The following is a 27956-nucleotide window of genomic DNA, read 5'->3' on the forward strand; positions in this document are numbered from 1 at the left end:
TTATTCTTTTAGAGTTTTTAAAAGTTTGGGTCAAAACAGTATTCCATAAATTTTAAACCAAAGACACACATTTATTATGTCTATTTTAGTTACTTTCACAACGGTTCTATTTTTGTCATAAGTTAATTTTTATACTGATATAGTGTCTGTCCTGACTATCACTGTTATAATTAGACTTGGCAGGATTCAATTTTTGTCAATAAGCATCAATAAACATTCATTTTCATCTGACACTCACAGATGGTGGCAAAATATTTCATAATCATCAATATTTAGATAAAGGAGATGTGAAAAAAGATCTACGGTGAAGGCAAGGAATTCCATCCAGGGCAGGGGCACTAGGTGTACATGCATACACAGTGGCCACTGTGGGAGCTGGGGCTGTGCTGTTTAGGCTGGCCAGGAGTGGGGGTTGGAGACACAGGGCTGGTAGCAGTGGAGAATCCGGTATTGCTGTCTGCTTGCTTTGCCCAAGTCCCAGCCAGAGCAGGGACCAAACTCCTAGAGCTTGGCCCAGCCTGGCTTCTACTGAAGTTTGGCCTCTGCCCTAATCACACATGGGCTGAGCTGGACTCCATGGGAGTTTGTCCCCTGCCCTGATCACATGGAGGCTGGGCCAGAGTGGGCTTCTCAGGAATTTGGCTCTTGCACCAATCACACAAGGGCCGGGCTGGCTTGGGCTCTGCAGGAGTTTGGCCCCTGCCCTGGCTGGGACCTGGGCAGAGTGAGGGGCCAGCAATACCAAGCTCCTGGCTGCTACCAGCCCTGCCCTGTGTATGTGTGATGAATTCTAGGAGATACTGCGCTGTTGATAAGGATGGCTACTGTCTGTTTGCATAAAGGTATGCTTTATTGGTTTATGGGTATTTATTTTTTATATTACTAAATTCTCTCCCCCCCTCCCCACACACTCCTGATTTCACACAATCCTGAAAATTTAAGTTGATAAAAATTGAAAAACACCCCTGATTCTACCCAGTCCTGAAAATTGAAATAAATGCTAAAAAGTAAACATTGATTTTTAGTTGTAATTTTTTTAAAATTCTGCCAAGAGGCAGAATTTATGAGGTCTAGTCATATCTGCACAATCCAGTATGTAAGTAATGTATAGATTGCAAAGTACAGTAAAAGCATTATCTGGCACCCATGGAGAATGGTGGGTGCTGGATTACCAAATATGCCAGTTACCTGTGAGGCCCAGACAGGCGTCTTTGCCTGTTCAGGTCGCCACCTCTCCTGCCATGTCCAGTGAGCCCCTGCCATGTCTCCACCCCTCAGCTGCGAGGGACAGGGAGGGGGTCAGAAGATAAAGGGAAAAAAGAACTGTTACTGTGGGGGTTCGGCAGCACATGCTGCTTTATCAAGGGCTGTGGGGGCTTGGCAAAACTAGAAGTGCCACAGTGGGCACTTCTGGTTTCACTTTTACCTTACAAGCCAGCATGCCGGTTTATAGAGCATGCCGGCTTGTAAGGTGCTGGATAACGCGGCTTGTACTCTACTACCTTTTTCATTTTCATTTTTCAAAATTCCACTTCTTTTTGCTGTACAAACATTGTTTTATGACTGAATGTTACCTGAAGAAGGGTTTTTCCCTCTCTCTCTCATGCACACACACAGACACACGCACGTGCACACTCCTTACACATATGTAGCAAGTTTTTAACAGTTACAGAACCATTTCTGCTAATGGTCTGCCAGTGTTCCAGGGGAATGTGTGCATAGCTAATTTAGCTTCATGACTGTATTCCCTGCATAATAAAGTACCCTGAAATGCTACCTTGGGGTATCCCTTTATGTATATGCATAATGATATAATATCAAATGTCCAAGCTTGGGTCATCCAGTAAACTGCATGCAATATGAGGCACAAGATGAAACATGTAAACCCAATTTTTTATTGGATTTGCAGTCAGCCAGGACACTTAAAAAGGGTTTGAAAAATTATTATAATGCTATTAATAACCAGGAAGAGCACAGTTATCACCAGATATGATTACATTTATAAGAAAAACTCTTACCCTAGGAGACTGCATCTAGGAAGGACTGGGAGGTTTATAATGTCAGAGAAGCATTTGCTGGGGGAAGGGGAGATTAAAACAATTTTTGTTGCATTAATGCTGAAATTGTTTCTTGGGAGAATGCTCCTTAATATTCCTGGTCTTTATGAGGCTCCTTTATATCTTGGTTTAACATGACTACTGTTTGGTTTGGGTTTTCTGACTGCCCCCCAAGCTTACCCAGTTTAAATGGGAAACGGTCACCTGTCCTCTGTCTTTGACTAATTGTTCACATACAGATTCCCACTTGTAGCTGTGTCTCATGCCCTTGAGTTTCAACTGCAGACTTCTTGTTTTGTTGGTACTTACAGTGTGTGCTCTAGCCCCACTTCTCCTTGTGCTCCTTCACTGATGGACAAGGGCAGTTGTCCTCCGTTCTTCGCAACCTCTTAGCTAGAAATAGAGCCTCTCATGTACCCAAAGGCTTTGAGCCTAAGGAAAAGCCTCAAACCTGTGTTTTTCTTTTCTATTCAATAACTTTATTGCCTTGGGAAATATATTTGAGAGTTCTTTCTCTGGTGCAGTCTTCAGCCCTCCTTGTGCAGCTTGGTGAACTTCCCTGACATCCCCACTCCCTTCACACATACATCTCCTTTGTCATGGCTGCATGAGATGCTCCCATTTTGGGGCTTGGTTGTTGTAACAAGGCAAGAACAGCCCTGTTCCTTTGATGTTACAAAGTTGCAAGGGGGGGGGAGTCAGGTCAGGGACAGGGCAAAGTTAATCACTTCCTAAACGCAGTTGGAAGGGGGATTGCACCTGGGGTGAATGTTAACTGATTAGGAACCAGCAGCTACTTAAGTCCATGGCAGGGGGGTTTCCTTTGCCCCATGGGGCACAACGTGGAGAGATTCAGCAGGGACACCAGGAGCAGCAAACCCAGCGCTGGAACAGGTTTCTGATGAGACCAGCTGGCCAGGTGGAGATAACCATGGCGACCAGCAAAACAAAGAGGTGAAGAAGAGAGGAGAAACTTATTGACTGAGAGAAGGTCCCACGAAGAAAGGATCCGCTGGTACCAGCAAGAAAGAGAAAAGGAAGTGGGACTGGAGTCGAGCTAACTGGCTCAGGGGAGTGGCTGCACAGTGGTGGAGGGCGAAAGGAAGACCGCAAGCTGTGAGAACAGCTGGAGTTTTCCACAACTGGGGGAATTTACTAATAAACCAATTTACTTTTATCCTGCTTCTGGGGTGATTTACTACACCTGCTCTTATTGGGGAATTAACTCCTTATTCTTCCATTTAAAGCATGGCAGGTGAGCCCCAGGGAGAGTGATTTTTGTTATTCACCCCCACCTGGCCACAGTTGCCAAAAATTTCTGCCTCCCTGAAACTGTGAAGGCCGAAAAGGGAATTCCCCTGTATTACATGGAAAATGTATTTTGTTCCTGTTTACAAAGAGAAAATAATCCTGGACCTCAGAGTACTCGCTCTGTTGACCAAAGATGTGTATCCACGGCACTTGTGTACTCAGCTCTCTGTTGTACGGCAGTGACACATGGACTCCTTATGCCAAGGAGGAAAGAAAATTAAACAATTTCCATCTTTGACATCTCTGCCTTATCCTAGGCAGAACGTGGTGTGACAGAATCTGCAACTTGGCCATTCTGAAACTCACCAAGATACCCAGTATCAATATGTCTGTGCTTCTGAGACACGTGCCTCTGTTGGTTGGGACATACGAATCGTGTGAGTGATGGCCAAATCCCCAAGGACATGCTCTGTGGTGAGCTGGCCACTGGCAAACATCAACTTGGATGGCCCCAACTCAGTTTTGTTGATGTCTGCAAGAAAAACCTTCATGAGCTGTCCATCGATGGCCAGTGCTTGGAATCAATCACTTTGGACCACTGTGAGTAGAAAGCTGCCGTGAAGCAGGGCCTATGTCACTTCAAGATAGAAAGGGTCAATGATGAGATAGCGAAGAGGCGTCAAAGGCAGGCAAGACAAGATGGTACTCAGCATGCTGGCACAAGCTTAACTGAGTTTGTACGTGCTACTTGCTTGTCACACATCAGACTCCTCAGCCACTCAAGGAGCTGTGGTGTTACCCAGTAACCCACCAAAAGCACAATCTCCCTGGCTGCCAATAAATAAATGAAAGAGAAAATAATCCTGGACCTCAGGAAGCTTATTGTGTTCTTTCACAAGCTTGATTGCAAGATGGTCACTCTGGTGGCAGTAATAGCTTCGCTGTATCAAGGGACCTGTTTATATAGCTGAACTTTCAGGATGCTTGCTTCCATATTGCTATAAGGTACTTGTGCAGGAAGTACTTCAGATTCATTGTAATTCAGGAGTGCTAGTAGTACAGGGTCTTGTCCTTTGGCTTTCCACAGTCTTTAATATTTCATCAGGTTCTCCTTGGGAGTGGTGGTGTACCGTCAAAGGTAGGGAATTCCAGTTTATGCCTACACCTGCAACTGGTTATTAAGAAGCACCTTAGCTGATCAGGTGTTGAGAAGTCTCTAGAAAACAGTGAGCTTATTCTCTTCCCTAGAGTGCCTTGTCAGCCATCAAAAATCAAATCTAGTTCTGGCACAAACCAGAGAGCTCAGTGAAATTTACCTGTATTGCCAGAGGGTCCCTTATTCCTTAAGGGTCCCTTTGATTGAGAGATGGCTGATATGCTGAGAAGTACATACCTATCCCTTTTCAGTTGCATGATTTCCCACGCCATTGTCTCACCATATGCCAGACTTCACATAAGTATGCTTCAGGCCCGGCTGTGTGCAATTTACTCGGCAAAGAAAGACTTGTTAGATATGTCATTCACAGTTCCAGAGCTACTGCTTCCCTTACCAGAGCAGTGAAAGGACCTGAGCAGTATATGCAAGGGAGTTCTGTTTGAATGTTCCCTTCACAGCTGTAGCCAGCTATTTTGGGGCCTGGTGCAGGTCATGCAGAGTGCCCCACTACACACTACTGTGTAATTATTTCCATTTGATATGGCACCCCCAGGTGATGGTGTCCTGTGCCAGAGCAGTGCTGGCACTACCGTCCTATGGTGCTGGCTCCCTTCCCAGTGGGCTGTCTATACAAGATGTTTACTGCTGAGCAGACTAATTTGCTCCACAGGAAATGTCTCTGCATCTACATGGGCGGGGCTATTAGGTTGGAGTAAACTAATACAGTCTGCAGCAGGGTAGTACTTGTAAATACAAGTACTATCCTACTGTGGTGTTTTTTATTCCACAGCAGTGCATGTGTAGATACTAACGGGGCTGGCTGGAGCACAAGGGTGCTTTAGTGTGGGGGGCTGCCTGCTGGCTAGCCCCACAGTGAAGCACCTCATGTCCCAGCCAGCCCCTTTGCAGCACATTGAGCCAGTTTGGAGCAGCTCCAGGTTGGCAGACTGATTCCCTGAGCCCCCTGCCAGCTGGGGCTGCTCCTTCCTGCCTCAATGTGCTGTGGTCCTGGGCACATGTATAAACATGGCACCCAAGAACAATAAACTCCAGCATAATGACAGCTGAATTTTATTACATTGCATTAGTATGCACGTATAGACACCCCTAGTGTGATTACAATGTCAGATACTTCACATAGGGGTTAGGAAACATATTTAGAAGATTTTGAGTTCAGAGTATCTGGTCATAGGATGAGGTGCAACTTTGCACCAATAAGGGACATGGAGAACCTGTATGGCTTTCCTTTACATTCAAGGATATTGTTCAGATCATGATGGATACCATAACAATACGTTTCATCAGTGGCTCGTGCCAGTTCTCCACCTATTCAGGGAGGCAGTTGGTTGCAGTACACCTGTCCGGACTCCATAATGCTACAGCAGATCACAAGTGGACATCAAGCACTCAAAGACTTATTAGCAGAAGGGGATATCCACACAGATCTATTTACAGATGAGATCAATGAAAAATGCCTCTCCTTTTGCTGTAAAGAACAGCTTAATTCTAATTCCTATTTGAATGCATTCTCGATAGTGATCAAGGGACCAGCTGTATGCATTCCCTCACATCTCTTAATTCCACAATTTGAAGGGTGAAACAGTTCCAGCCTTCCTCATCTTAAATAACTGCTGCATGCCAGAGCTTTGATTCCCTTTGTAAGGAGAATTCAGGACATTACCACAACCTGTTCCAGATCTGTTAACTCACAGAAGAGGGAGAATTCTTCACCTGGTTCTTCATGCCCTCCATCTTACTGTCTGGATAATAGATGGTTCTCAGATGGAACAAGAATCTGTAGCCCAGGTCAGAGATAGGATAAAGGATTCATGTACTTACCTGTTTTTTATCCTGGTGCCAGGTGATGAATATTAGTCAGGGTCATGTCTACTGTATCAGAGAAACTGGATTATTGAGTCGGATTACTGAGGCACCTCAAGCATACTTATCTTTGTTAAATCAGTTAAGTTCCACCTTTCAGGGGTGTACTTGATAGCCGTGTTGGTCTGAGACAAAAAGGCATACAAAAAACTAGAACTCTTGTTTCCAAAATAATACCTTTTCTGCAAGCTTTAGGGATCCAAGTCCCTTCATCAGGCTCTGGGAGTTTTTTTGCCTCCCTGCCTGCTGTCTGACACCTCCAAGAAAGGAATTCTACCTGATCAGCACATCAAAGAGCTACTCAGCACAGCTCACAAAGACACTCTCATGGACCCAGAGGGACAGACTTCCATCTTCAGCTCCCTCTGTGCAAAAATGAAGTTTATTTCCTACCTATGGGGACTTTTTACCATCTTGTACCATCTACACTTTTCCCAGACCCTGGCGAAGGGACTTTGATCCTGAAAGCTTGCAGAAAAAGACAGTTTTCTTGCCATTTTGCAGTTGGTCTAATAAAGGGTATCATTTTGGAACCAAGAGTTCCAGTTTTTTGTATGTCTTTTAAGTTCCACCTGGCAGTTTTCTCAATTTTTCATCCATCAGTTGATTGTTGACAGCTATTTTCTTACCCAAAAGCTCTGAAATTACTCATGGGCCTGCCTAGGGCCTTTCTCCAAGTAAGGGATCCAGTTGTATAGCAGGACCTGAATGTAGTTTTCACACTGCTAATAAGAGCATCCTTTTAAACTTATGGTACAGTGCTCTGTTCTCTGACAATAATTGCATCAACAAAAAGGATAAGGGAGATCCAAGCCCAGATTCTCTATATACCATTTATTCCTATATGAGGTGATGTCAAAAGCTTGCCAAAATTTCCTGTCCAAAGTCAGCACAAAGTTTCATTTGGGGCAGTAGGTTAAGTTGCCAGTGGTTTCCCAAAGTGTGTTTTCTCCTGACCAGAGGCACATACTAGAACTAGATGTTAAAATAAAGTCACTTGCCAGTAGGTGGATATTCTTTGAGATATATTATAGAATCATAAAAAGTTAGGGTTGGAAGGGACCTCAGCAGGTCATCTGGTTCAACTCCCTGCTCAGAGCAGGACCATCCCCAACTAGATCGTTTCAGCCAAAGCTTTGTCTAGCTGCATTTTGAAAATCTCCAAGGATGAAGTTTCCACCACCTTTCTGGGTAACCTGTTCCAGTGTTTTATAACCCTCCCAGTGAGAAAATTCTTCCTAATATCTAACTTAAACTGTCCTTGCTGCAACTTGAGACTGTTCCTCCTTGTTCTCTCATCTACCACCACTAAGAATAGTCTAGCTGCATCCTCTTTTGAACCCCCCTTCAGGTAGTTGAAGGCTGCTATTAAGTTCCCTCAGTCTCCTCTTCTCTAGACTAAATAAGAAGTTCCTTCAGTCTTTCCTCATAAGTCATGTCCCTTAGCCCCCTCACCATTATGTTGCCTTCTGCTGGACTTTCTTCAATTTGTCCACATCCTTTCTGTAGTGGGGGGCCCAAAAATGAACACAGTACTCCAGATGTGGCCTCACCAGTGATGAATAGAGAGGAATAATCACTTCCCTTGACCCTACTGGCATCGCACCTACCAATGCAGACCAGGATGCTGTTAGCCTTCTCGGCAGCAAGGGCACACTGCTGGCTCATATTCAGCTTATTGTCCACTGTAACCCCCAGGTCCTTTTCTGCAGAGCTGCTGCCCAGCCAGTCATCTCCTAGTCTATACTGGTGCATTGGATTGTTCTAAGTGCTGTACTTGTCCTTGTTGAACCTCATGAGATTCCTTTTTGGCCCAATCCTCCAGTTTGTCTAGATCACTCTGAATTCTAGCCCTACGCTCCAGCATATCTACTACTCCCCCCAGCTTGGTCCACATAGACATTAGAATCCTGACATCATTCCTTATAGGACTCTAGTTGAGAGAGAATTAAGGAGTAGGAGGTACACACCTCTTTTGTCCCTTAAATATGCAAACAAAGAAAGGGCAGGAAAGCCTTCTACAGGTACTGAAAGGGCAGAAAGTCTCCAGTGGGAGTTCTGGAGTATGAGATGCCAGTGAGTCAAAATGTGAATGTGGTCAGTACATCTCAGAGCTTTACTACTGAGGTACTAGTAAATATTTTTGTTTTTTAAATCCCCTTTGCCCTGATTGTGTAGTCTTGTATATGTGCTTTACCTTGTCTCATTAAAACGAGTGGACACTGCACACAGCAATAAGTTAAACACGTAAGTGTTTTGAAATAAGGGTCTTTCTTTTCCCCGTATTAACTTTCCCAGAATGGTGGTGTTGGTTGGCATGTGGAAACCAGAATGGGAAGCTTTCTCCTAGTTCATCCAGTTTGAAATTATATCTCTTGTTTCAACTTTCAACACAAACTCAATTTTTATTTTAAGCACACTTCTGGGATATGAATAATACAAGTAATAATGAACACGAATACCAAAACATGGGATCATAGGACTATATCAACCACAACAATTACGTTTTTTACTCAGTAGAATAAGATTTTTATTTTGTAGCTAAGCAGTATTTTTTCTCACCACTGTCATTTCTTCAGCAATAGCATTCAGACACCAAAACCACACATTACAATAGCAAAACAGTTGTGTTTTAATCGATTCTTTTTCATAATTATCAATACAATTTATATGGTGTTCTATGTTCAGTCATTTAAAAAAAAAAAAGAATCAGGTAATGGCATGACTCCAAAACTCCAGATTAATGTAAGATGTCCTTTGCTTTGCATTCTAGCTTTTGTGTATACATTACATGCAAATTGATAGCTCTGTATTCAGAAGATGGAACTGCAGTGAAAACATTGCTCAGTTCTAAGAGCATTGCACAGAGGAAAATCAGAAAGACAGTGTTTAATTTCTGTTGATTTCAAAGTAGATATGAAAAACCCACAAGGCAGTTAAAAAGTAATCCACCAGTGCAGTTATATTACCTTTTATAGATTATTCTGTCATAGAATCCAAGCAAAGTGGATCTTTCCCATTGAGTTGCTGTCCAGGATTTGGGGGGAACCCCAAATTATTTGTTCTACCCAAGTAATACTTGAGGGGCTTTCTAAAGGTATGTGGGGAGGGAGAATCATAAATACTGTTGAGCAAGGTTTTGGGGGGATATATTTTATTGGACCAACTGTATAGTTGGGGGAGATGTTAGATAAGCCCAACCCTTCTATAACTGCTGAAAATTTTAAACAATGAAGAATATATTGGGCAACTTACGCATATGTACAGAAAAAGCATTGTTCCCAGAAATGTTCTTCTAACTGCCTATTAGAATTATATCTTTTTGTCTCTGTCACTGCTGACATTTTTGTCAACTTTCTGAAAAAATGATGAATGCATAAAATATTTAGAGAACTTCCAGCAAATCATTTTTTTTTATTCTTGAAGATTCCAGGAAACCTTTAAATATTATCATTTTGACAGCAATATAAATCTTTTTGTCTCAGGCCTGTGCTGTTCAACATCTTTATCAGCGACTTGGAGGTGGGCATGGAAGTGACTGTCCAAATTCGCCAATGACACAAAGATGTGGGGAGAAGTGGGCACGCTTGAGGGGAGGGACAGAATCCAACTACATCTAGCCAGGCTACAGGGGTGGGCGGATGAGAATAGAACGGAATTCAACGCAGACAAGTGCAAGGTGCCGCATCTAGGGAGAAGGAACCAGCAGCATACCTATAGGCTGGGGAACAACCTTCTCAACAACACAGTGGCTGAAAGGGATCTTGGAGTCATTGTTGATTCCAGGATGAACATAAGCCGCCAATGTGAGGAAGTGATCAGTAAGGCTAACCGCACCTTGTCATGCATCTACAGATGCATCACAAGCAGATCCAGGGAGGTGATCCTTCCCCTCTATGCAGCGCTAGTCAGGCTGCAGCTGGAGTACTGTGTCCAGTTCTGGGCACCGCACCTCAAAAGGGATGTGGCTAACCTTGAGAGGGTCCAGAGGAGGGTCACACGCATGGTCAGGAAGCAGCAGGCCAGGCCCTACAAAGATAGACTAAAGGGCCTGAATCTATTCAGCCTCCACAAGAGAAAACTGAGAGGGGATCTGGTGGCCGTCTATAAACTCACCAGGGGGGACTAGCGGAAAATAGGTGAGGCTCTGTTCCCCTGGGCACCAGCTGGGATAACAAGAAATAATGGCCGCAAATTGATTGAGAGCAGGTTCAGGCTTGATATCAGGAGGCATTACTTTACAGTTAGGGCTGCCAGCCTCTGGAATGGGCTCCCAAGGGAGGTGGTGCTCTCCTACCCTGGGGGTCTTCAAGAGGAGGTTGGATGGGCTTCTGGCTGAGGTGTTATGATCCTAGCACTTGTTCCTGCCCAGGGCAGGGGGTCAGACTGGATGATTTGTTCAGGTCCCTTCTGACCCTAGAAACTATAACACTATTAACTCTACCTGCTGGTATTAATGATTTACTAAGCTGTGTAAGTCAGTGTCAAGACCATAGGGACATTTTGAAATCACCTTTTTCTACCCATTGACAGGAAAAAGAATAAGAACTCATGATCTTTTTTTTTGAATGAGTTTAAAATTCATGGAATTTGACAAGCAATGTGTTTGCCCAAAGTTGATGTAACAGATATCACAGGGAGGGTTTATGCTCTTGAGTTACTTCTGTTGCAGTAGAGAAAAGTACTTGATGTCATTTTGAACTCTGAATGTGTACCCTTGAATAAGTGATGTGAGGTAAACATTTTAAACAGAGTAGCTGAGTTCCTAAAAAATCTTTTCTTTTTTGCTGGCATGTGAAATACTAGGAACAATCTGAAATATCTTGTCATTCAATGACTGCATCAACAATAATGGCATTAGATTTTCTGAACACCATTCTATCCAGTTATATTTAGGTTATATTTCTTAAATGCCAAATATTAATCAGGAGGAATGGATGTTTTAAATGTTCTTTATAGGTTATAGAAATGGTCAGCAAAAATCAGTGCAGGTTAATGGTCACCCTGAGATATTTTTCTCTTTATTTACCAGGAACATTGGAGCTTACAAGCAGCCACTAACCAGGACTACATAGTAGTAGAGGTTTAAGAGTGTCTTGTGCTTGCTGAGAGTGAGAAGTGAGGACAGTGGGTGGTAAAATGATGCCGCCTGTAGCATCACTATATTACTAGATTGTGTCATTCTGTATCATCCAAAAGCTACCTGGTTAGCGGCTTATTGTTTAATGGTATGAACAAACAGTAATACCTTGTTCACAGAATATTACAGATCTAAAGTGCTAAACTTTGGGATGAGAAGGGGGATATAACTCAAAGATGAAACTCCTTATACAGGCAACCCTGGGTTACCGCTCTTACTTGGTTCTGGCAAAACCCATTTCCCCATTGGATTTAATGTAAATAAAGATAATTGGTTTCACGCCACCTGCCAGCCCAGACCTGCAGCCCCACCCTGGGCCCTGCCAACCCAGGTCCTGCACTCCTGGCCTTGGGGGACCCACCTGTCCAGGGTCTTATGGTGAGAAGGCAGCAGGGCTCTGGTACGGGGTAAGCAGTGGGGCCACCCGCCCGCCTGTGCCCCACTTTGTCCAGCAGGACACTTGGCACAGATCACTGCAGCTGGCGGGGGCGCTCTCTGTGCTCAGCTTATATTAATCCAGGCCCTCCACTCCTGCCAGCCCTGGCCTTGGGCCCAGGCCCCATGCTCCTGCTGCCCACTTGCTGCCGCCACCACTCCTTCCCGCCCACTGGCTGCTCCAACACCACATGCCAGAGCGGACCTTGCGCTCCTGCCACCTTGCCCTGGGCCCAGCTGGCCTGGACTCCAAGCTCACACTGCCGCCGCCTCCCCCCCCTTCTCGCAACTACTGCTCCTCCCTACCAGCTCCAGCACCATGTGCCGGAGCAGATCCCGGCTCCTGCTACCCCTCCCTGGGCTCCCGCCGGCTGCTATTCACTACTTTCCTTGATGCTGATGCCATCACCACTGCTTCTCCTCACCTCTGCACTGAGCACTATAACAAAATGTGCTCAGCACTAAGTGAAACCAGGTAGGTATTTTAAATTAGCACTATAATGAAACAGCACTAAGTGAAACTGTGTTAAGCAGGGGTTGGTTGCCTATACATTAAACTATCTTTATTCTTTTAGATGAGTTAACATGTTGCATATAATTTTTCATTTTTAATGTGCAAATACAGTACAATTGTAAATAATTTTGGCATGAGTGTGTTGGCCATGTTTTTCATGAATAGGATTTCACTCAGTCGTATTGAAAGTCTGCTTTGATTGCATATCATTAACAATGTCACCTGGCAAGTGTTTATTTTTCAGGCATTCATGAAATATTCTGGCAATGCTTTATTGTTTAAAAATAATAATGTATTATAGCAGATTTAGAAAAAATAGTCTTGTTAGTTCTGTACTTGTTAGTTTTTTTAATTACTTTCCGTGTCATGATTTTGTTGGTTTGAATCTCCAAAGAAATCTCCTAATGAAAGTGTACTTTTATGTAAATTATCAGTACTTAGGTGCAAGTGGTATATTTTATTATGTTTATGTTATTATTATTATGTTTCTTGCCAGTCAGTACTTCTGTACAATAGTTGCTTATATGAGCAAGGTCTGCCCTTTAAATTTTAGGGGTTTCTGTAGAAGTACCGTATAATAATGTTAGAAGGTAATATGATTGTAATCACCTAAGAATTTGATAATTTTTTATCATGTGTTAAATAAGCTTGAGGCTAGAATCTTAAATCTGGCTGTCCATTATTAATAATAAAAGTATTACTTCTAGTAATCTGAACATAAATGTCCTACTACATACTAGATGCCATATCACCTTTTGAACCAAGTAGTAAAGTTCCTTCTTTTTGGTAAATGTGATCAGACTTTCATAACTGCAGTAGGAGAGAAAGTATGTAATGCTCGGAGTATGCTATACTCAATTTTGTTTCTCTAGCCCGCTAAGTGAGCCTTCATTGTCTTGTCACTTAGGTTTGTACCTGCAGTTTCTAATGGGCAGTTTTTTTCCCCTCTTGGTTGTTGTACAGATGGAAATATGGGTTACTCTGATACCTTTCTCATAATATCACACTGTCATACTCACGTCTTTAATGGAAAATGGTTGATAATTAAATATTTAAATATTGTCAAAATCAGTGATATAGAGTATGTTTTTGTCCAGTTAACAGTGAATTTTCCTAAATGTTTTCACTTGCTAAGAGACTGTGTGCGAAATTTCAAATGGAAGGGATATTTTTTGTGAAAGTTAGTAGATTAGGGGTATTTCAAAAAAGTCAGGGGTTTTGTAAGCTTAATTGTGTACAACTGCTATTTCAAAACACTCTGTAGAGCAGTGGTTCTCAACCTTTTTTTTGTACCGGGACTCATTTGTAAACATTGGCCAGTCCTGTCCCAGTAAATACAGTAAACGTTCTGTTATCTGGCGTGAGTGGGGAATGGGGGGTGCTGGTAATCTAAGAATGCCAGTTTCCTGAGACGGGTTTTCAGTCAAACATGGGGCAGAGGGTGGCAGCAGCCGCACACAGACCAGCAACAATGCAGGGTGGTGGGTGGCAGTGGTAGTGGCTGCTACGTGTGAGCTCCCCTTTGCATCCATGATTAGCAAAGTATGACGGTTACTAAAGTGCCAGTTAACACAGCTTCTACTGTGGTTCAAGTAGCTAGCCTCATGCAAGGGGAAACCTGTAGTCTTCTCTCTTTACAGGAGAAAATCTGTGATTTTCCACATTTTTCCATAATTGTTCACAACCCTTTCATATATTCTTGTGACCCACTTTTGAGTCGTGAGCCACAGGTTGAGAAATGCTGCTGTAGATGTCAACTCCTAAATGATCGAAAAGATAAATTGGAAGAACTAATCAGTCTTGCTCGGCACTCAGTCACTTATTTTGGTTCCTCTTGAACCTGCAAAGAATTGTTTTTCTGTTTGCCATGGGGTTGGCCTTAACTTCGTAAATCAATTGGGGATTTCTTCACGGAGAAGCATAGTTTTATTTCAATATTAGTCATTCCTGATGAACAGTCTGGCTCATTGTAGTTGGCCAAGAGATGTAAAGTTATGACCCAGATGAAAAGGAAGAAATCTTACTTTAAGTCCGGTGATGGGAAAGCTGAACTATGTGGAACATGAATGTCATTTTTTATGTGTATAAACTGCAAAGAGAATCTACAGACAGCTGTTTGTTAATTAGGTCTGTTCTTCTGCAATTGGAATGATTTTTAGACAAATGAGCTTTAAAAGCAACTTGTATCTTCCTATCATCAGCCTGGGAAATGTTAAATTTTAGTTGAACAGAATTTTTTTTTTATTTTTAAGTATTCATAGTTTCATAGTGTGTAGGGTCGGAAGGGGCCTGAGCAGATCATCCAGTCCGACCCCCTGCCACGGCAGGAAAGAATACTGGGGTCAAATGACCCCAGCAAGATGTTCATCTAACCTCCTCTTAAACACCCCCAGGGTAGGAGCCTGCACCACTTCTCCTGGAAGCTGGTTCCAGACCCTAGCCGCCCTGACTGTGAAGTAGTGCCTCCTGATATCTAACCTAAACCTACCCTCTGCCAGCTTGTGACCGTTATTCCTGGTCACTCCTGGCGGTGCTCGAGGAAACAGTGACTTCCCCAATGCCTGCTGATCTCCCCTGACTAGTTTATAACAGGCCACAAGATCCCCCCTCAGCCTTCTCTTGTGGAGACTGAACAGGTTCAGGTCCCGCAGCCTGTCCTCATAGGGCCTGCCCTGTTGTCCCCTGATCATACGAGTGGCCCTCCTCTGGACCCTCTCCATGCTGTCCACATCCCTCTTGAAGTGCGGCGCCCAGAATTGGATGCAATACTCCAGCTGCGGCCTGACCAGTGCCGCATAGAGGGGGAGGATCACCTCCTTGGACCTGCTCGAGATGCATCTGTGGATACATGCCAAGGTGCGGTTGGCCTTCCTGACTGCCTCTCCACACTGCCGACCCATGTTCATCTTGGAGTCAATGATGACCCCCAGATCCCTTTCCGCCTCCGTGCTGAGAAGAGGGGAGTTCCCCAACCGGTAGGTATGGTGCCGGTTGTTCCTCCCGAGGTGCATCACCTTGCACTTGTCTGTGTTGAAACCCATCCTATTCTCGTCAGCCCACCCTTGTAACCTGTCTAGGTCTATTGTTTAAATTAGAAAAGAATATGTGGTATCATTACACATGAACTGAATACTTTCTGACATCAAGGATATTTTAAATGCCTTTTCTTCTTTAAACGCGTTTTTCAGAATTTTGTCCAGTGCTATTTAGTGGCTTTAGCTCTCACTGAGAGAGCTCATGTTAACAACACTTCATTCTGATCTTGCAAAAGTCTCTTTTTCATTTTTATTTAAAATGCCCTGCATCTCTACAGTGAAGTTTTTTTTTTCTGAATTAAGTGACTTTTTGCATATTGAAAAATCCTGGACCAAGTTAGTTTTGGAATGTGTTGGTTTGAGGAAAGGTTGGGATGGATGCATTGGATTAATTTTTCTGCTCAAACAGTCCCTTCCCTTCACTATCCCAAAGCTTCATACCTGTGGCGGGTTAGGGTGTTACGTCTTGTATTGTGTCAGGGTTGACAGTAGTTTTACAAAGAGCTTGAATTACGGATTTCATAGGATGGTTTGGATAGGGATGATGCTGTCCAGGCAGGGCGTTGGACTAGATGACTTCTGGAGGTTCCTTCCAGACCTACTTCTCTATGATTCTATGATTGATTCTGTGATACTAGGTCAGTCTGTTTTCTTGGTTGCCCCCTACTGTTCTGGAGTGATGTTGACTGGATGTTACTTCCTTATGTAACTACTGGCATGCAATTTGTGATTATATACATGTGCAGTCTTCTGCATAAGTATACATTATTCTCAGTATTACAGCAACCACGCCTCATGTATCTGCATGGAGACAGGCGGGAAGACTTGGGTCTCTGTGGTCTTGGGAGAGAAGACAGTTTATTTCTCTGTGATGTAGAGAGATACAATTGCATACTAAAAACAGCACATAGAGCAGTCACTCTGTTCAGTACTGTGATGAACAAGAAGAGCACCAGCAGAATTGTAAAACAAGGACAGAAGCAGGACCTCTAGTAGTCCTTACCCCCATGCCTTAGGCACAGGGAGGCCACCTCCAATCTCCTGTATATTGTGGAAAGTGGTATGGGCACCAGGGAGACAGCATGCCCCAAGTTGGACCAGGACTCTTGAAAATGGGTCAGACCCTAAGGAACAAGACAGCTTCTGGTGCTCTGGTGGCTTTGATGCATGACATTTCAGCAGTAGGGATCTTTGCTGGTCAATATATTGCAGTAAATAAGACACTATAAGTAATATAAGACTTTTTTTCTCTGTCTCTGACGGTGGGTGCTAATGTGTGCTGGTGTAAGCTAGCAGCCTTGCCAAACCTGCCTACCTTCTAACCACCCCTGTCACTCCACAGATACGTGCTCCAAATGGCACCCATGCTGTAGAAGTTCAGCTTAGAGCAATTCTTTTCAGATTCCACAGCCAGTGCCAATCAGCCCAAGCCCTTCTTTGCCCATCTTCATGTTTCTGCTTCCTCCTGGTCAACTGCCTTGTCCCCCTTCCTCTGGCTGTGCTTGTATGGATGTGATAGTTCATAATGAAAGTATTGGGTCTCAGGCTTGTTTGTTGAGTTGTTAGCTACAAGAAAAAAAGCCAATATAAAACCCCTTAGCAGAAATCTGAAAGCATACTGTAATCTTAGCATTTTATGAGGTATAAATGCATAGAGACGATGTGGTACTCAGGTAGCTGTATTCAGATTCTCAGTCACGTTAACCCGTGTTCCAGAGAATTTCTTCAGGACTTTAGTTCACAATGTGCTTTGTGCCTGGTAGCACAAATCTTGCACGAGCTGCACATGTAACTAGCATTTTTCTTCCCTTCCTGCCACACCCTTGGGGGCCTCATCCAGTTAGTAACATAATTGTGTATCTTGCTGGCCTGCCCATTATTTTTGTTGATTAAGCCCCTTGTTTGTCACTTGATGTCTTTGATCAGGTCAACCATCTTCCGATACAACAACCACCTGTAAAAGGGCATATATAATTACTAACCTGTTCCTTATGAGCCCTAGACCTGTTGCCCATCCCCCATATTCCACATGCCCCTGTATTTCCCCACCCCAAGGCCCCAAATCCTGCTTCTAGCACATCCCTCCCCAACTGCCCTTAATGCCAACAACCCAATATTAGAACAGGATTCCTACTTGAAACAAGGTGGAAAGTGCCTTACCATGTCTAGGACCACAACACGAAGGGGAAAAAACAGCATGTTATCAGTGTTACCAAAGAGGTTTGAAATCATAAAATAACTAGTTGTGTTATGCTGTGGCTTGTGCATCTGATGCCTTAAGCCCCCTCAGACAGAAGCATCACTAACTGCAGAATACCTAACAGATCTCTAGGCAATAAAGAAAGACTGAAGATGAAACGTTTGCCGAGCTCTTGTCAGCATCCCCTTGGAGCTCTTCCCTCCAGTCCTCTGTCTTCTATGTGGGAAGAGAAAGAATTGACAAGGGACACTATTAGAAAAGACAGGGACATGCAGAAATAGCTGAAGCAGATGCAGGCAATTTTGCTGGAAACTATGTTGATCACAGTGCTTGCCACTCAACTCCACAACCTCACTTCAGTCGTGTCCTACAGGCCATAGTGAACCATCCTTGCTGTGGCATCAGCAGCAGACTTTTCAGTGTTCATATGCTCTCTGCATCCCAGCACAGGGACGAATACCTCATCTCCCTGCTACACCTACAAATGATGGCATCTTCTTTCAAAAGTCTAAATGCAAAGGAAGAAAACTCTGCACTTTATACACATTTATGACCAGAACAGCACAAATATATGTGCACTTTTCAGCATGTGTGACATATCTGCCTTGTTACATAAAGTATACATTGTTTTATCACAGTAGAAAAAAGCCTCCATTCTTTTATTCAATAAATGTTTATCATTTGCATGTTTTCTGTTACATACTACTAAAGTTTTGCAATAGAGTTAAGCTTTTTGTTTTGCTGAGGCTGTAACTAAAGCTCTTTATTATTTGAAATTTTACACAAAAAAGTGATAACCCCTAAAACAGTAAATTTCTTACATAAACAATGATGGTAACAATATTTGCTTTCTCTTGTTTGACTGTTGAAAAAATTATCAAGCAATTTGTTTCTAGCCAAAATCTCTGCACTAGAAGAGGAGAACTAGAAGGGAGCTGTGCCTATTCTGCTGACTCTGCTGCTTCTCTCTGTCCTTCCTCCCTCCCTCCTTTACTGTCCCTCCTTCCCAAGGCTTCAGTTGAAGTGCAATCTCCAGCTGAAGGAGAACTGTACTGTGGCCAGGCTGGGTAAAGGTGGGGGCAGGGGGAAGCAGCAGACGTATGCAAGCAGCTTCCAGCTACCCAGCATTGGTGCAGGGCCCCTTCTGGGAGGCAGCTGCACTTATACCGTAGCCTGGGAGCAGAGGGCAGGGACAAGCAGCGGCAGCATGGGCATGGTTCCTTGCTGTGTAGCTCCAGCATCAGCGCAGGGAAAACCCCTTTCCCCCACTCCCACCACTGATGCTTTGCCAAAGCTACCCAACTCATGTTGAAGTGAGGCTGGGTTGTTCTGGCCCACAGCTTGAAAAAGGTTGCCAGTCCCTGCTCTATGGAAACACTGCAGGTGTAGGGAATGGTAGGGACATGGTGAGTGCTTTGAATGTGTTTTCATAGTCACACATCACATGGGTGGATGTGGATGTTGGTAAGCCAGTGAACAGTAACAGAAATACAAATAATGAGGAGGAACAAATAAGGGGTGGGTGTTATTTAACTTTTATATTTAAGTAATACGTAGAAGTGATAGTGGATTAAAAAAAAGGGAAAAAAGAAAAGGATTTCCTTAAATCAATGTGCCTTGCATGTTATTGGCTACTGTGGGTGAACAGGTCTGAAAAGTTTTGCTGTGTTGTAATGTTGTTTAATCACTGTAAAGAAGGAAATGAGAAAGAAAAGGCTGTTCCTTCAAGCAAAGGGGTATTTTTGAAAGACAAAGAGCCCTACAGCAGGGCAGGTGTAAACGGGAGATTTTGAACCAAATTCCAAGATGAACATTCTGACTGCACAACTTGAAATTAGAGGTGCAGCCTTGAGTTGGACTGAATCAGGAATAATGCTGAAAACCTTTTTCTGCCTCTGAAAGGTAGAGTAATGTCAACGTGGCTTGAACCCAGGAAAATTTATACTCGAGTGCTGATTAGCTCACTTACAAGGATACAGTTCTGAAATAGTTGCATGATAGGATCATGAGTTAGACTTCATGCATCTTGGTTTTAAGGATATCAGCAAGAGTGTTTGCTACTGTGACTAGGAGAAATCTTCCTCCTCCAAATGTTACCATTTGCAAGAGCCAACTACTGCAACTATTCAGGGAGTTTTTTAGAGTGAGGTGCATGTTGAATGCATAAATGTCAGATCCCAGAAATCCATGTTGCCTGTTCCTTTGCTACTGCTGTCTCTTTCTTTGTTCCCATTATGTTCTAAATATTTAGCTGTTACAAAGCCCAGATTTTCCATCCCTCAATGATATTTCTCCCATTCCCTTAAACCAGGGATATTTTTATAATATTTCTCCTATTCCCTTAAATGCTACATTCATTACAGTTACATAGCAGGACAGAGTAAACCAAAACTTAATAACTACCAGCGATCTCTTTCTCTCAGGTCATGGGTGCCACTTGTTCAATGTTCATATTAGCACTTGTAAGAATCAGCAACCAAACCAGAAAAGAATAATTTCTCATCCCATCTAGTTGCACAAGAGTCCTTATTATTGACTGGCTAGTGTGAGTTCACATGACCCCTTCCAAGGGAGGGTGAAGAGGTTATATTTTTCCAGTACCATTTATTTTCAAGAAAAAAAAATCACATGCCAGACAAACCCCCCTTGTTGAATACTCTGCAGGTATAACCTCTGTGGCAGATACAGAATGAGTTTACTTTCCAGGGGCTCCTTTGGAGCATCTTAGAGAGGTTTTGTGTTAGTACAGCCTCAGTTTAGGGCAGGCTTGTTAGTCCTGTATTGAATTGGTGTATGAGTAATTATTTTTGATGTTTCAGCCTCTTAGAATGTCTTTGCTTTTCCATCAGTGTTTTCAAACTCTTTTCTCCAAATTAGGATCATATGAAATAGACCCTGTTTGCTTTCACAGATATTGAACAGTAGTCTATCTTTCATGTCTGTATTTGGAAGAACAAAAAAGGGTTGAGAAGGAAGCAAGTTTGATTTTTATATTTTTTTAAAGAACTGAATGTTTGTGCTGGTTTTCTGACATGCAGGATGCTTTGATTTGAATTTAATAATTAAACAAGCTCTGGTTTTGTCTTGCAGAATGGGTGCTGCAGACAATATATATAAAGGCCGGAGTACTTTCATGGAGGAACTGACAGATACAGCAGAGATAATAAGAAAAGCAACTTCAAGGTCACTGGTAATTTTGGATGAACTTGGGAGAGGAACAAGTACACATGATGGAATTGCAATTGCTCATGCCACACTTGAATATTTTATTAGAGATGTAAGTGTTTAATCTAGCATGTTATTTATATGTACATCATTTGCATTGTAGCAGGGAGCTCTCCCCGGATATGTCAAGTATATTTACAAGGTTATTTTTCCTTTGAGAAGAAATGTGTGTGTTCAACTTCAAACTACACAGTTTGTTTAAAAATATTAATATATGCGTATCTTGTTGCTATAGGTGGAATCATTGACACTGTTTGTCACCCATTATCCCTCAGTTTGTGAACTAGAAAAGATATACCCCAGAAATGTGGGGAACTACCACATGGCATTCTTGGTGAATGAAGAAGAAAGTGAACAAAAAGGTACGCTGTGAAATTTGTCTGAAATTAGTACTAATTTTTTTTTAAATGATGATTGAAGTGTTGTTTAAAAACTGTCTTGGACAGTGATGCTCAACCTATGGTCTCGTGGGCCAGATCTGGCCCTTGAGGCCATGTCATCTGGCCTGTGGATTCCCCACAGGTCCACAAATTTGGAAGCAGGACTGGTGTGGCAGGCCTTATCTAGCACGGGGGGGGCTGGGGGGAGCGGGTTGAGGCAGCAAGCCCTGTCCAGATAGGGCTGGATCTGGCCTGCGGGCCATATTTTGCCCACTTCTGATCTAGTCTTTATTTCCTTAGCTTATTAATGAGAATATTGTGGGACCCTCTGTCAAAATGCTTTCTAAAGTCAAGGTACATCACATCCTCTCCTATACCCCCCATCCACAGAGCCTGTCACCTTATTATAGAAGGAAATAAGTTTGGTCAACCCTTGGTGAATCCATGCTGGCTGTTTCTGATTACCCTGTTCTCCTCTAAATGCTTCACAGTAAATTCCTTAAGGACCTACTCCATGATCTTTCCAAGTATCAAGGTCAGGCTGACTGGTCTGCAGTTCCCTGGGCCCTCCTTCTTCCCTTTCTTAGAGATAGGCATTTTATTTGCCCTTTTCCAGTCATATGGAGCCTCATCCAACCTCTACAAGTTCTCAAAGAGGACAGCTAATGGCTCTCAAATTCTCTGCCAATTCCCTTAATGCCCTAGAGTGCACCCAGTCCAGTCCTGCCAATTTGAAAGCATCTAGCTTCTGTAAGTAATCCCTAACCTGTTCTGCCACTAGGCTGTTTGTCTCCATCCCTACCTTTGTTGCTAACTGTACTTGTCACCTGCTAACTGCCCCTGTTTGTGGAGACTGAAGTAAAAAAGGTATTAAATACTTCAGGTTTCTCTGAGTACTGAGATAAGCACAGCATTCAAAGGTTAAATCATCCTGAGCTTCAGCATTAATGAGTCTTCCTAGTTTTCCAAAAAATGAGATGTTAAAGAAAAGAGGGAAGAATGTATGGTAATGATTGTAGCCAGATGTTCTTGTGCATTCTCAGCCCAAAAGCTGAATTACAGGGGGACGGGCAGAGCAAGAGAACATAAGGACTGCAATCCAGTGATGGCTACTGTGTTCCCACTGCAACCTCTAAGGAAAGAAGCCAGTATCTGTAATGTCTATCTATAGATAAAGACCCACAGTCTCCATCTCTGCTTTTCCTTGAACCACTCACTAGTCTCTTGTTTACTGTTGGCCAGAGAGCTTTTTGGTGTGCTAAGCATGCAGTACCCTTGTATAGGGACATTGGCATTTTCTCTATTCCTCTGTCTCTGGGCAGACATGAGGGATGCAGTGTTCCCATTCTACATAAGTAGTTTAAACTATACATGTTTCATTTCAGCAACTGTGCCATGCCTGCACAGATAAAGGTCCAGTTCTTTAATCACTTCACTCACAGTTCCTACATGATCAGGCTTCTAAGTGGTAAGAGTACGCTGAGTGAAATTTTGGGATGAGACCATTGTTTTTTTCTAACTGACTATTTTTGGAGGGAGTGGTTATTAATTCTATAAGGAAGAAATATAAATTATAATGAGACACGTTCGTATTTTGTTATTTCGCTATTCAAAAGCTTGAGTTTTTTGAGTTTTATTGAAATTATAATTATTTTTTTAATTCTCTAGGTCCTGAAGAGGAAGAAAATCCTGAATTTATCACTTTTCTTTATCAAATAACTAGAGGCGTTGCTGCAAGGAGTTATGGACTCAATGTTGCAAAGCTGGCAGATGTTCCTGAAGAAATCTTAAAGTTGGCAGCTCGCAAATCAAAAGAGCTAGAAGGATTAGTGAATATGAAAAGGTCAGAATAATTGTGATACATTTTTGTTTGTATTGAAACTTCCAGATGTGATTTGGGATGCCTTTTCCAATTAATGGGCATCAAAAAGAGCATTAACAGCTACTGCAGACATACTTAAACAGTAAATTAAGGTAAAATGAAGAATATTATTGAAAAATGTTTATGAAGCTGCACTCCATTTTTGTTAATCAAGGCTTTAAATAGTTGAAATTAGTTGTGTAATCAGTTACTCTATCAAAGATTTAAACTGACTGCCTAAAATAGGCAGGTAACATTAACCCCTACATGTAAACAGTATAGATTTAACTATGAATAGTTATCCATATAAACACGTGGATATACATCTGGCTTATAGATTCACCAATCTGCAAGGATTCTTCTGTTTTTGATGTTAGTTTATGCATAATAAATATGCACTATAGGAAAACTTGCACTGACTTTTTAGTTGCATTCTTACGTCTCTCATCTCAGCAATATAATAAATTTAAATCCTGATGACCATTAATAATCTTGGTAGAAGGATTTTGAAGGAGAAAGTTTTAGGTACTAATTGTTTTCAGTTACAAGTGTTTCCTGTGAAGCTTAAGACCCTACAGAGCTCAAAACCAGTTCTTATCTTTTCAGAATGTAGAATAATAAAACCGTAATATATTGACGATATGTAATGAGTCGCAGAAAAATAATGAAGTAGTTTACACTTGTCAGTATTATATGGTCCATAATTCACCAAAAGTAAAATCCCAAGGTGCTTATAAATGTATTAACGTCTATCATCTTCTGTATGAGGATCTAAAGTCAATAAAATTTATCTGCAAAAGAGTCAGAATTTAAAATAAGTTGCTGGTGTCATTGTCTGATCTAATAAATTATGAAATGAACTAATAAGATAGTGATTTGATTTTTCTGTCTAGTAAAATATTTTATTTTCTCAGATCAAAGGAAGAAGCTTGGCTAGGGCACATACTGAGTTCTAATGTGTATTCCATTGCTGAAAAGGGAATTAATTGCATACAAAAATTATGAGAAGGAAAATAGTATGTGATCATGTAATTAAAGACTTTCAGAGTGCACACAGAGGTGTAGAATTAAGGTTGAGTAGATAATTTTAATTCTGACACTTGTGATCTTTTCAATTCTTGACTATAAGTTTAATAACATTTCTATGTAGCTTTTTCACATTCTTCTGGGAGGTTTGGTTTTGTTTGGGTTCTTTTAAAGGAAGAAAAGAACAAACCATTTTTATCTCAACTTGTAAGCTCCTAATTATGAATCATAGAGTAAGCATATGATAAGAAGGATCTAGGGAATTAGATCGGTCAACTTGTCTTTTTACTATATTTCCTCACATACAACATGCCCCAAAATAATAAGTACACCTTGTTTTTAAAAAGCAGAATGAGAAAAAAATCTTTCCTTGAAACTACTGCTAACCAGCAGTAAGTAACTGATTAGCAGCAGCAGAAGCCTATATTGGGCAGTGGCAGAGGGGGTGGGAAGAAAGCATCTACAGCAGGGGTAGGAAACCCCCAGGATGGGTGCCAGAGGGTGGTATGTGAAGGCATTTTGTTTGGCATGCACTCCTTGAAGAGGACGATGGGAAAGGGGCCGTGGTTGTGCTGCCACAATAAGGATCGGGCTCCTCGTGGCTTCCTTGCCATTTGCTCCTGGCATGCCAATAATCTTACAAGATGAGGTTGTGGGTGTTTTTGGCACTTTGCCCAAAAACATTGCCAACCCCTGGTCTATAGCAGTCAGCTAGAGCTTCATATGCAATGTTACTTTTGCTTTCCCCTAGCAGAGGCAGAAACTAATATTACCATATTTCCTCACTTATAATGTACAACCAATTTCCAGCAGCTGATTTTTTAAAGAAAAGATATGTGATATACATAAGCAAATATATTAGTTCCTGGGTTGTTACTAAAGCAAATTACAAAGAAGTCAATTTATAAACATTTGGAAGAGGAAGCTGTGATCAATAGCAGCCCACGTGCTATTAAGTACAAATAATGTGGTTTTTCATTCAAATTCAATTTGGTAGATGAGGGGAAGAAAGTGGATAAAATATCTGACAGTAAGGATAGAGTCAGAGGTGGTATTCTCATAAATAATCTGCAGAAAGATGGATTAGATAGAATTAACAATAGGTATTTCAACCAACGTAAGTGATTGAATAACTTCAAGCAAATGGTAACTAAATGGTTTGATGTATGAAATTCAGGAGGTTTCAAGTAGGGTCACTCTGTTCTGGGTTTAGTGTTCTTTAACATTTTTAATTGAAGACTTGGATGCATGAATAGACAGCTTTCTGACAAGTTAATAGATGACAAAAAGTGAAGGGACAGCAAGCACATTGGATGCTAGGATTAGAATTTGCAGTAAATTGAATTTCAGCAAAGACAGCATAGGGAAGAACAGCCATCAATACAGAATGGGCAATAATTGGCTAGACGGTAGATCTTCTAAGAAAGATCACAAATTTGACAGAAGTCAGTGATGTGACACTGTTTTAAAAAAAAAAGCGGTGTTGAACTACAGTAACAGAAGCGTTGTATGCAAAACATAGGAAGTATTGGTACTACTCTGCATAGGCCTGGCTAGATCTCACCTGAAGTATTCTATCCATTTCTGGTTTTAAGATGGATGTAGAGAAACTGGAGAAGAACCAGAGATGAGTGGCAAGAATGATAAAGAAATTGAAAAACAAGCTGTGTAGAGGTGTTATGGAATATCTTTCTTTGGAGAGAGGCTAGACAGGGATCTGTAATCTGTGAATTAGGAACAGTACATTCTACATTTGTCTCAGGCGGTCAACTAGATGACCATTGAGGGCCCTCCCAGCACCTACTATATATTGGTTTACAATGAGTTACTCAGTAGAAGAAAAGCACTTGTTTGGAAGATAGAACGATTTCTTGAAAAACTGCAAGATGATGAGTTAGATGAGGGCTGCCCAGCTTCTGTGTGGTTGGGGGCTGTATATCCTCCAGGTCACCCATGGTGTGACCCTTCCCATTGCACAGCGCCATGCAGCCTCTAGTTCAGAGATAGGAAGTAGAAGGTGGAGGAGTGAGGGGGGAAATCCAGAGAACCCAGTGATATCCGCAGGAGAACAATGGTGGGGAGTGGCACTGAGAGTGGGAGCCTATGGGCTGCAAGCTGGACAGCCCTGAGCTAGATAAATATATTTTGTTGTTAAATCCTAGATAAGCTTTTATCTGTTAGATTGGATCATGAGCAACTGATCAGAATTGCCTCTTCCCTTTCTGTCTAGAAATGTAGACTTCATCTTGGGCAGCAAACTCAGATTCTATGCGTTACAAAGCCAACTGACTTGTTAATTTTTCTCTACCTTATTGCCTAGTGTATAAAAACAGCAACTGAGTATATCTGTGTCATTGAGCACTGAAAACTTCGCTAGACTTTCATCTGCCTTTGAAATATCAGGAATACATTATTATGTTAACTAACTTGTAGTTTATCATGATTTCTCTGGCTTATTATCATTCATAGGCAGATCTTCATGGCCTCCATGGCAAGCTCAGGACTGCAGCTGAGAAACAACCACTTGCTCCCACTCAGAACACATCAAATCCCAGAATTTGGCTGTTTTGTCTGTTCAGTGCAGCCCAGAGGGCATTCGCAGAACTACGTTCAGGCTCTTTGTCTCACATGTGCTCCTTAGTGAATACTCAAGACCTTGCTAACCTGGCTCTGCTGCCTGATTTCCAGGCTTTGCCATGCACTGAACAAGGCATATATCTTGGCAGTGCTCCCAGACTCCTCAGGAGTTCGTGTACACATGTCTTTGAGTCCAAAAATACCAAGAGGAACATTGCAGTTTTACATTTGCTGATCATGACTGCCACTTGTTTTCTTTCAGGAGAAAATACTAATCATTTATTTACACCATTTTTTCAGTGCTTTGAGTTGATAAAGATTACCAGTTCTTAATACTATATATATACAAAGACAGCTATTCTATTTTAATGGCTCTTGTATTTTATTTACAGATATGCCATATTTTGAATTTTATTGTATGTTTTGTTTTTCAGGAAGAGGCTAAAGTCTTTTGCTGAAATATGGAACATAAATGATTCCCAGGAACCGCAAAAATGGAAAAGGATATATGAAACTGAAGATGATTGACTATTTTTAATATCTCATATCCTGCTTAATTGAAGACTATAAGAAATAATAAAACATGGGACATTCACAGCATACCAGATAGAGCACTATATTTAACAAATGTGGAATTTAGTAGACTTGCCTGTTGGAGTTCAACTTTTCAGAACAAGAAACTAGACATTATAATACATACTCCCATATTAAGTTTCTAAAGGCAGGCTAATTTTATGGATTCTCCCCTCCATTTTTTTTAATGCAAAGCGAGCTATTTGCATTTGATGAAGTTTAGAATGTGATTAAAGGAATGAAAAATTATGTTTGTAAACAGTTATAAAATATTAAAAATAAAATAATGGCTTAAGTTTATTGTGTTTGTTTTTTGGAGAAGTACAGCTTTGTGAGTTATGTTAGGAAACTTTAAGTTGGCTGTTCATTGACTATATTTTTGATGTGTTAAGTGGCATCTGTGTTTGAATAGTGTATAAGGATATTGTCAACTTGATTTTATTTTTAAGCCAAGTTAAAAATCATGATTCTGATAGATTACCTTTTAGACTGCATGTATACAATTGTTAGAATGTTCTCTTTTGAAAACATATGCAGGGCAGAAAACTCTCACTGGTGAAGTTAATAAAAGGGTTATCAGCAGGCGTGAGAACAACAGCACCCCACAATGTCAGGCATTCTGTGCAGTCTAAAAAGTATTTTCTG

At 41.8% G+C, this 27956-nt stretch overlaps 1 protein-coding gene across 2 annotated transcripts in view; it reads left to right on the forward strand.

Moving 5' to 3' along the window:
* The window catches only part of MSH3 (mutS homolog 3), a 220391-nt gene extending 192784 nt beyond the window's left edge, over positions 1-27607 (forward strand). For both annotated transcript variants that reach the window (XM_090038175.1, XM_090038174.1), the window contains 4 exons: positions 20760-20946; positions 21130-21256; positions 22943-23117; positions 27173-27607. In XM_090038175.1, the coding sequence (XP_089894301.1) occupies positions 20760-20946; positions 21130-21256; positions 22943-23117; positions 27173-27266 (583 nt within the window). In that variant the 3' untranslated portion in view covers positions 27267-27607. The remainder of the gene's footprint in view (positions 1-20759; positions 20947-21129; positions 21257-22942; positions 23118-27172) is intronic.
* Positions 27608-27956: the final 349 nt, after the last annotated feature.

The sequence above is a fragment of the Crocodylus siamensis genome, chromosome 3 (assembly GCF_052110815.1).
Source record: "Crocodylus siamensis isolate JL-2025a chromosome 3, ASM5211081v1, whole genome shotgun sequence".
NCBI classification, from domain to species: domain Eukaryota; kingdom Metazoa; phylum Chordata; order Crocodylia; family Crocodylidae; genus Crocodylus; species Crocodylus siamensis.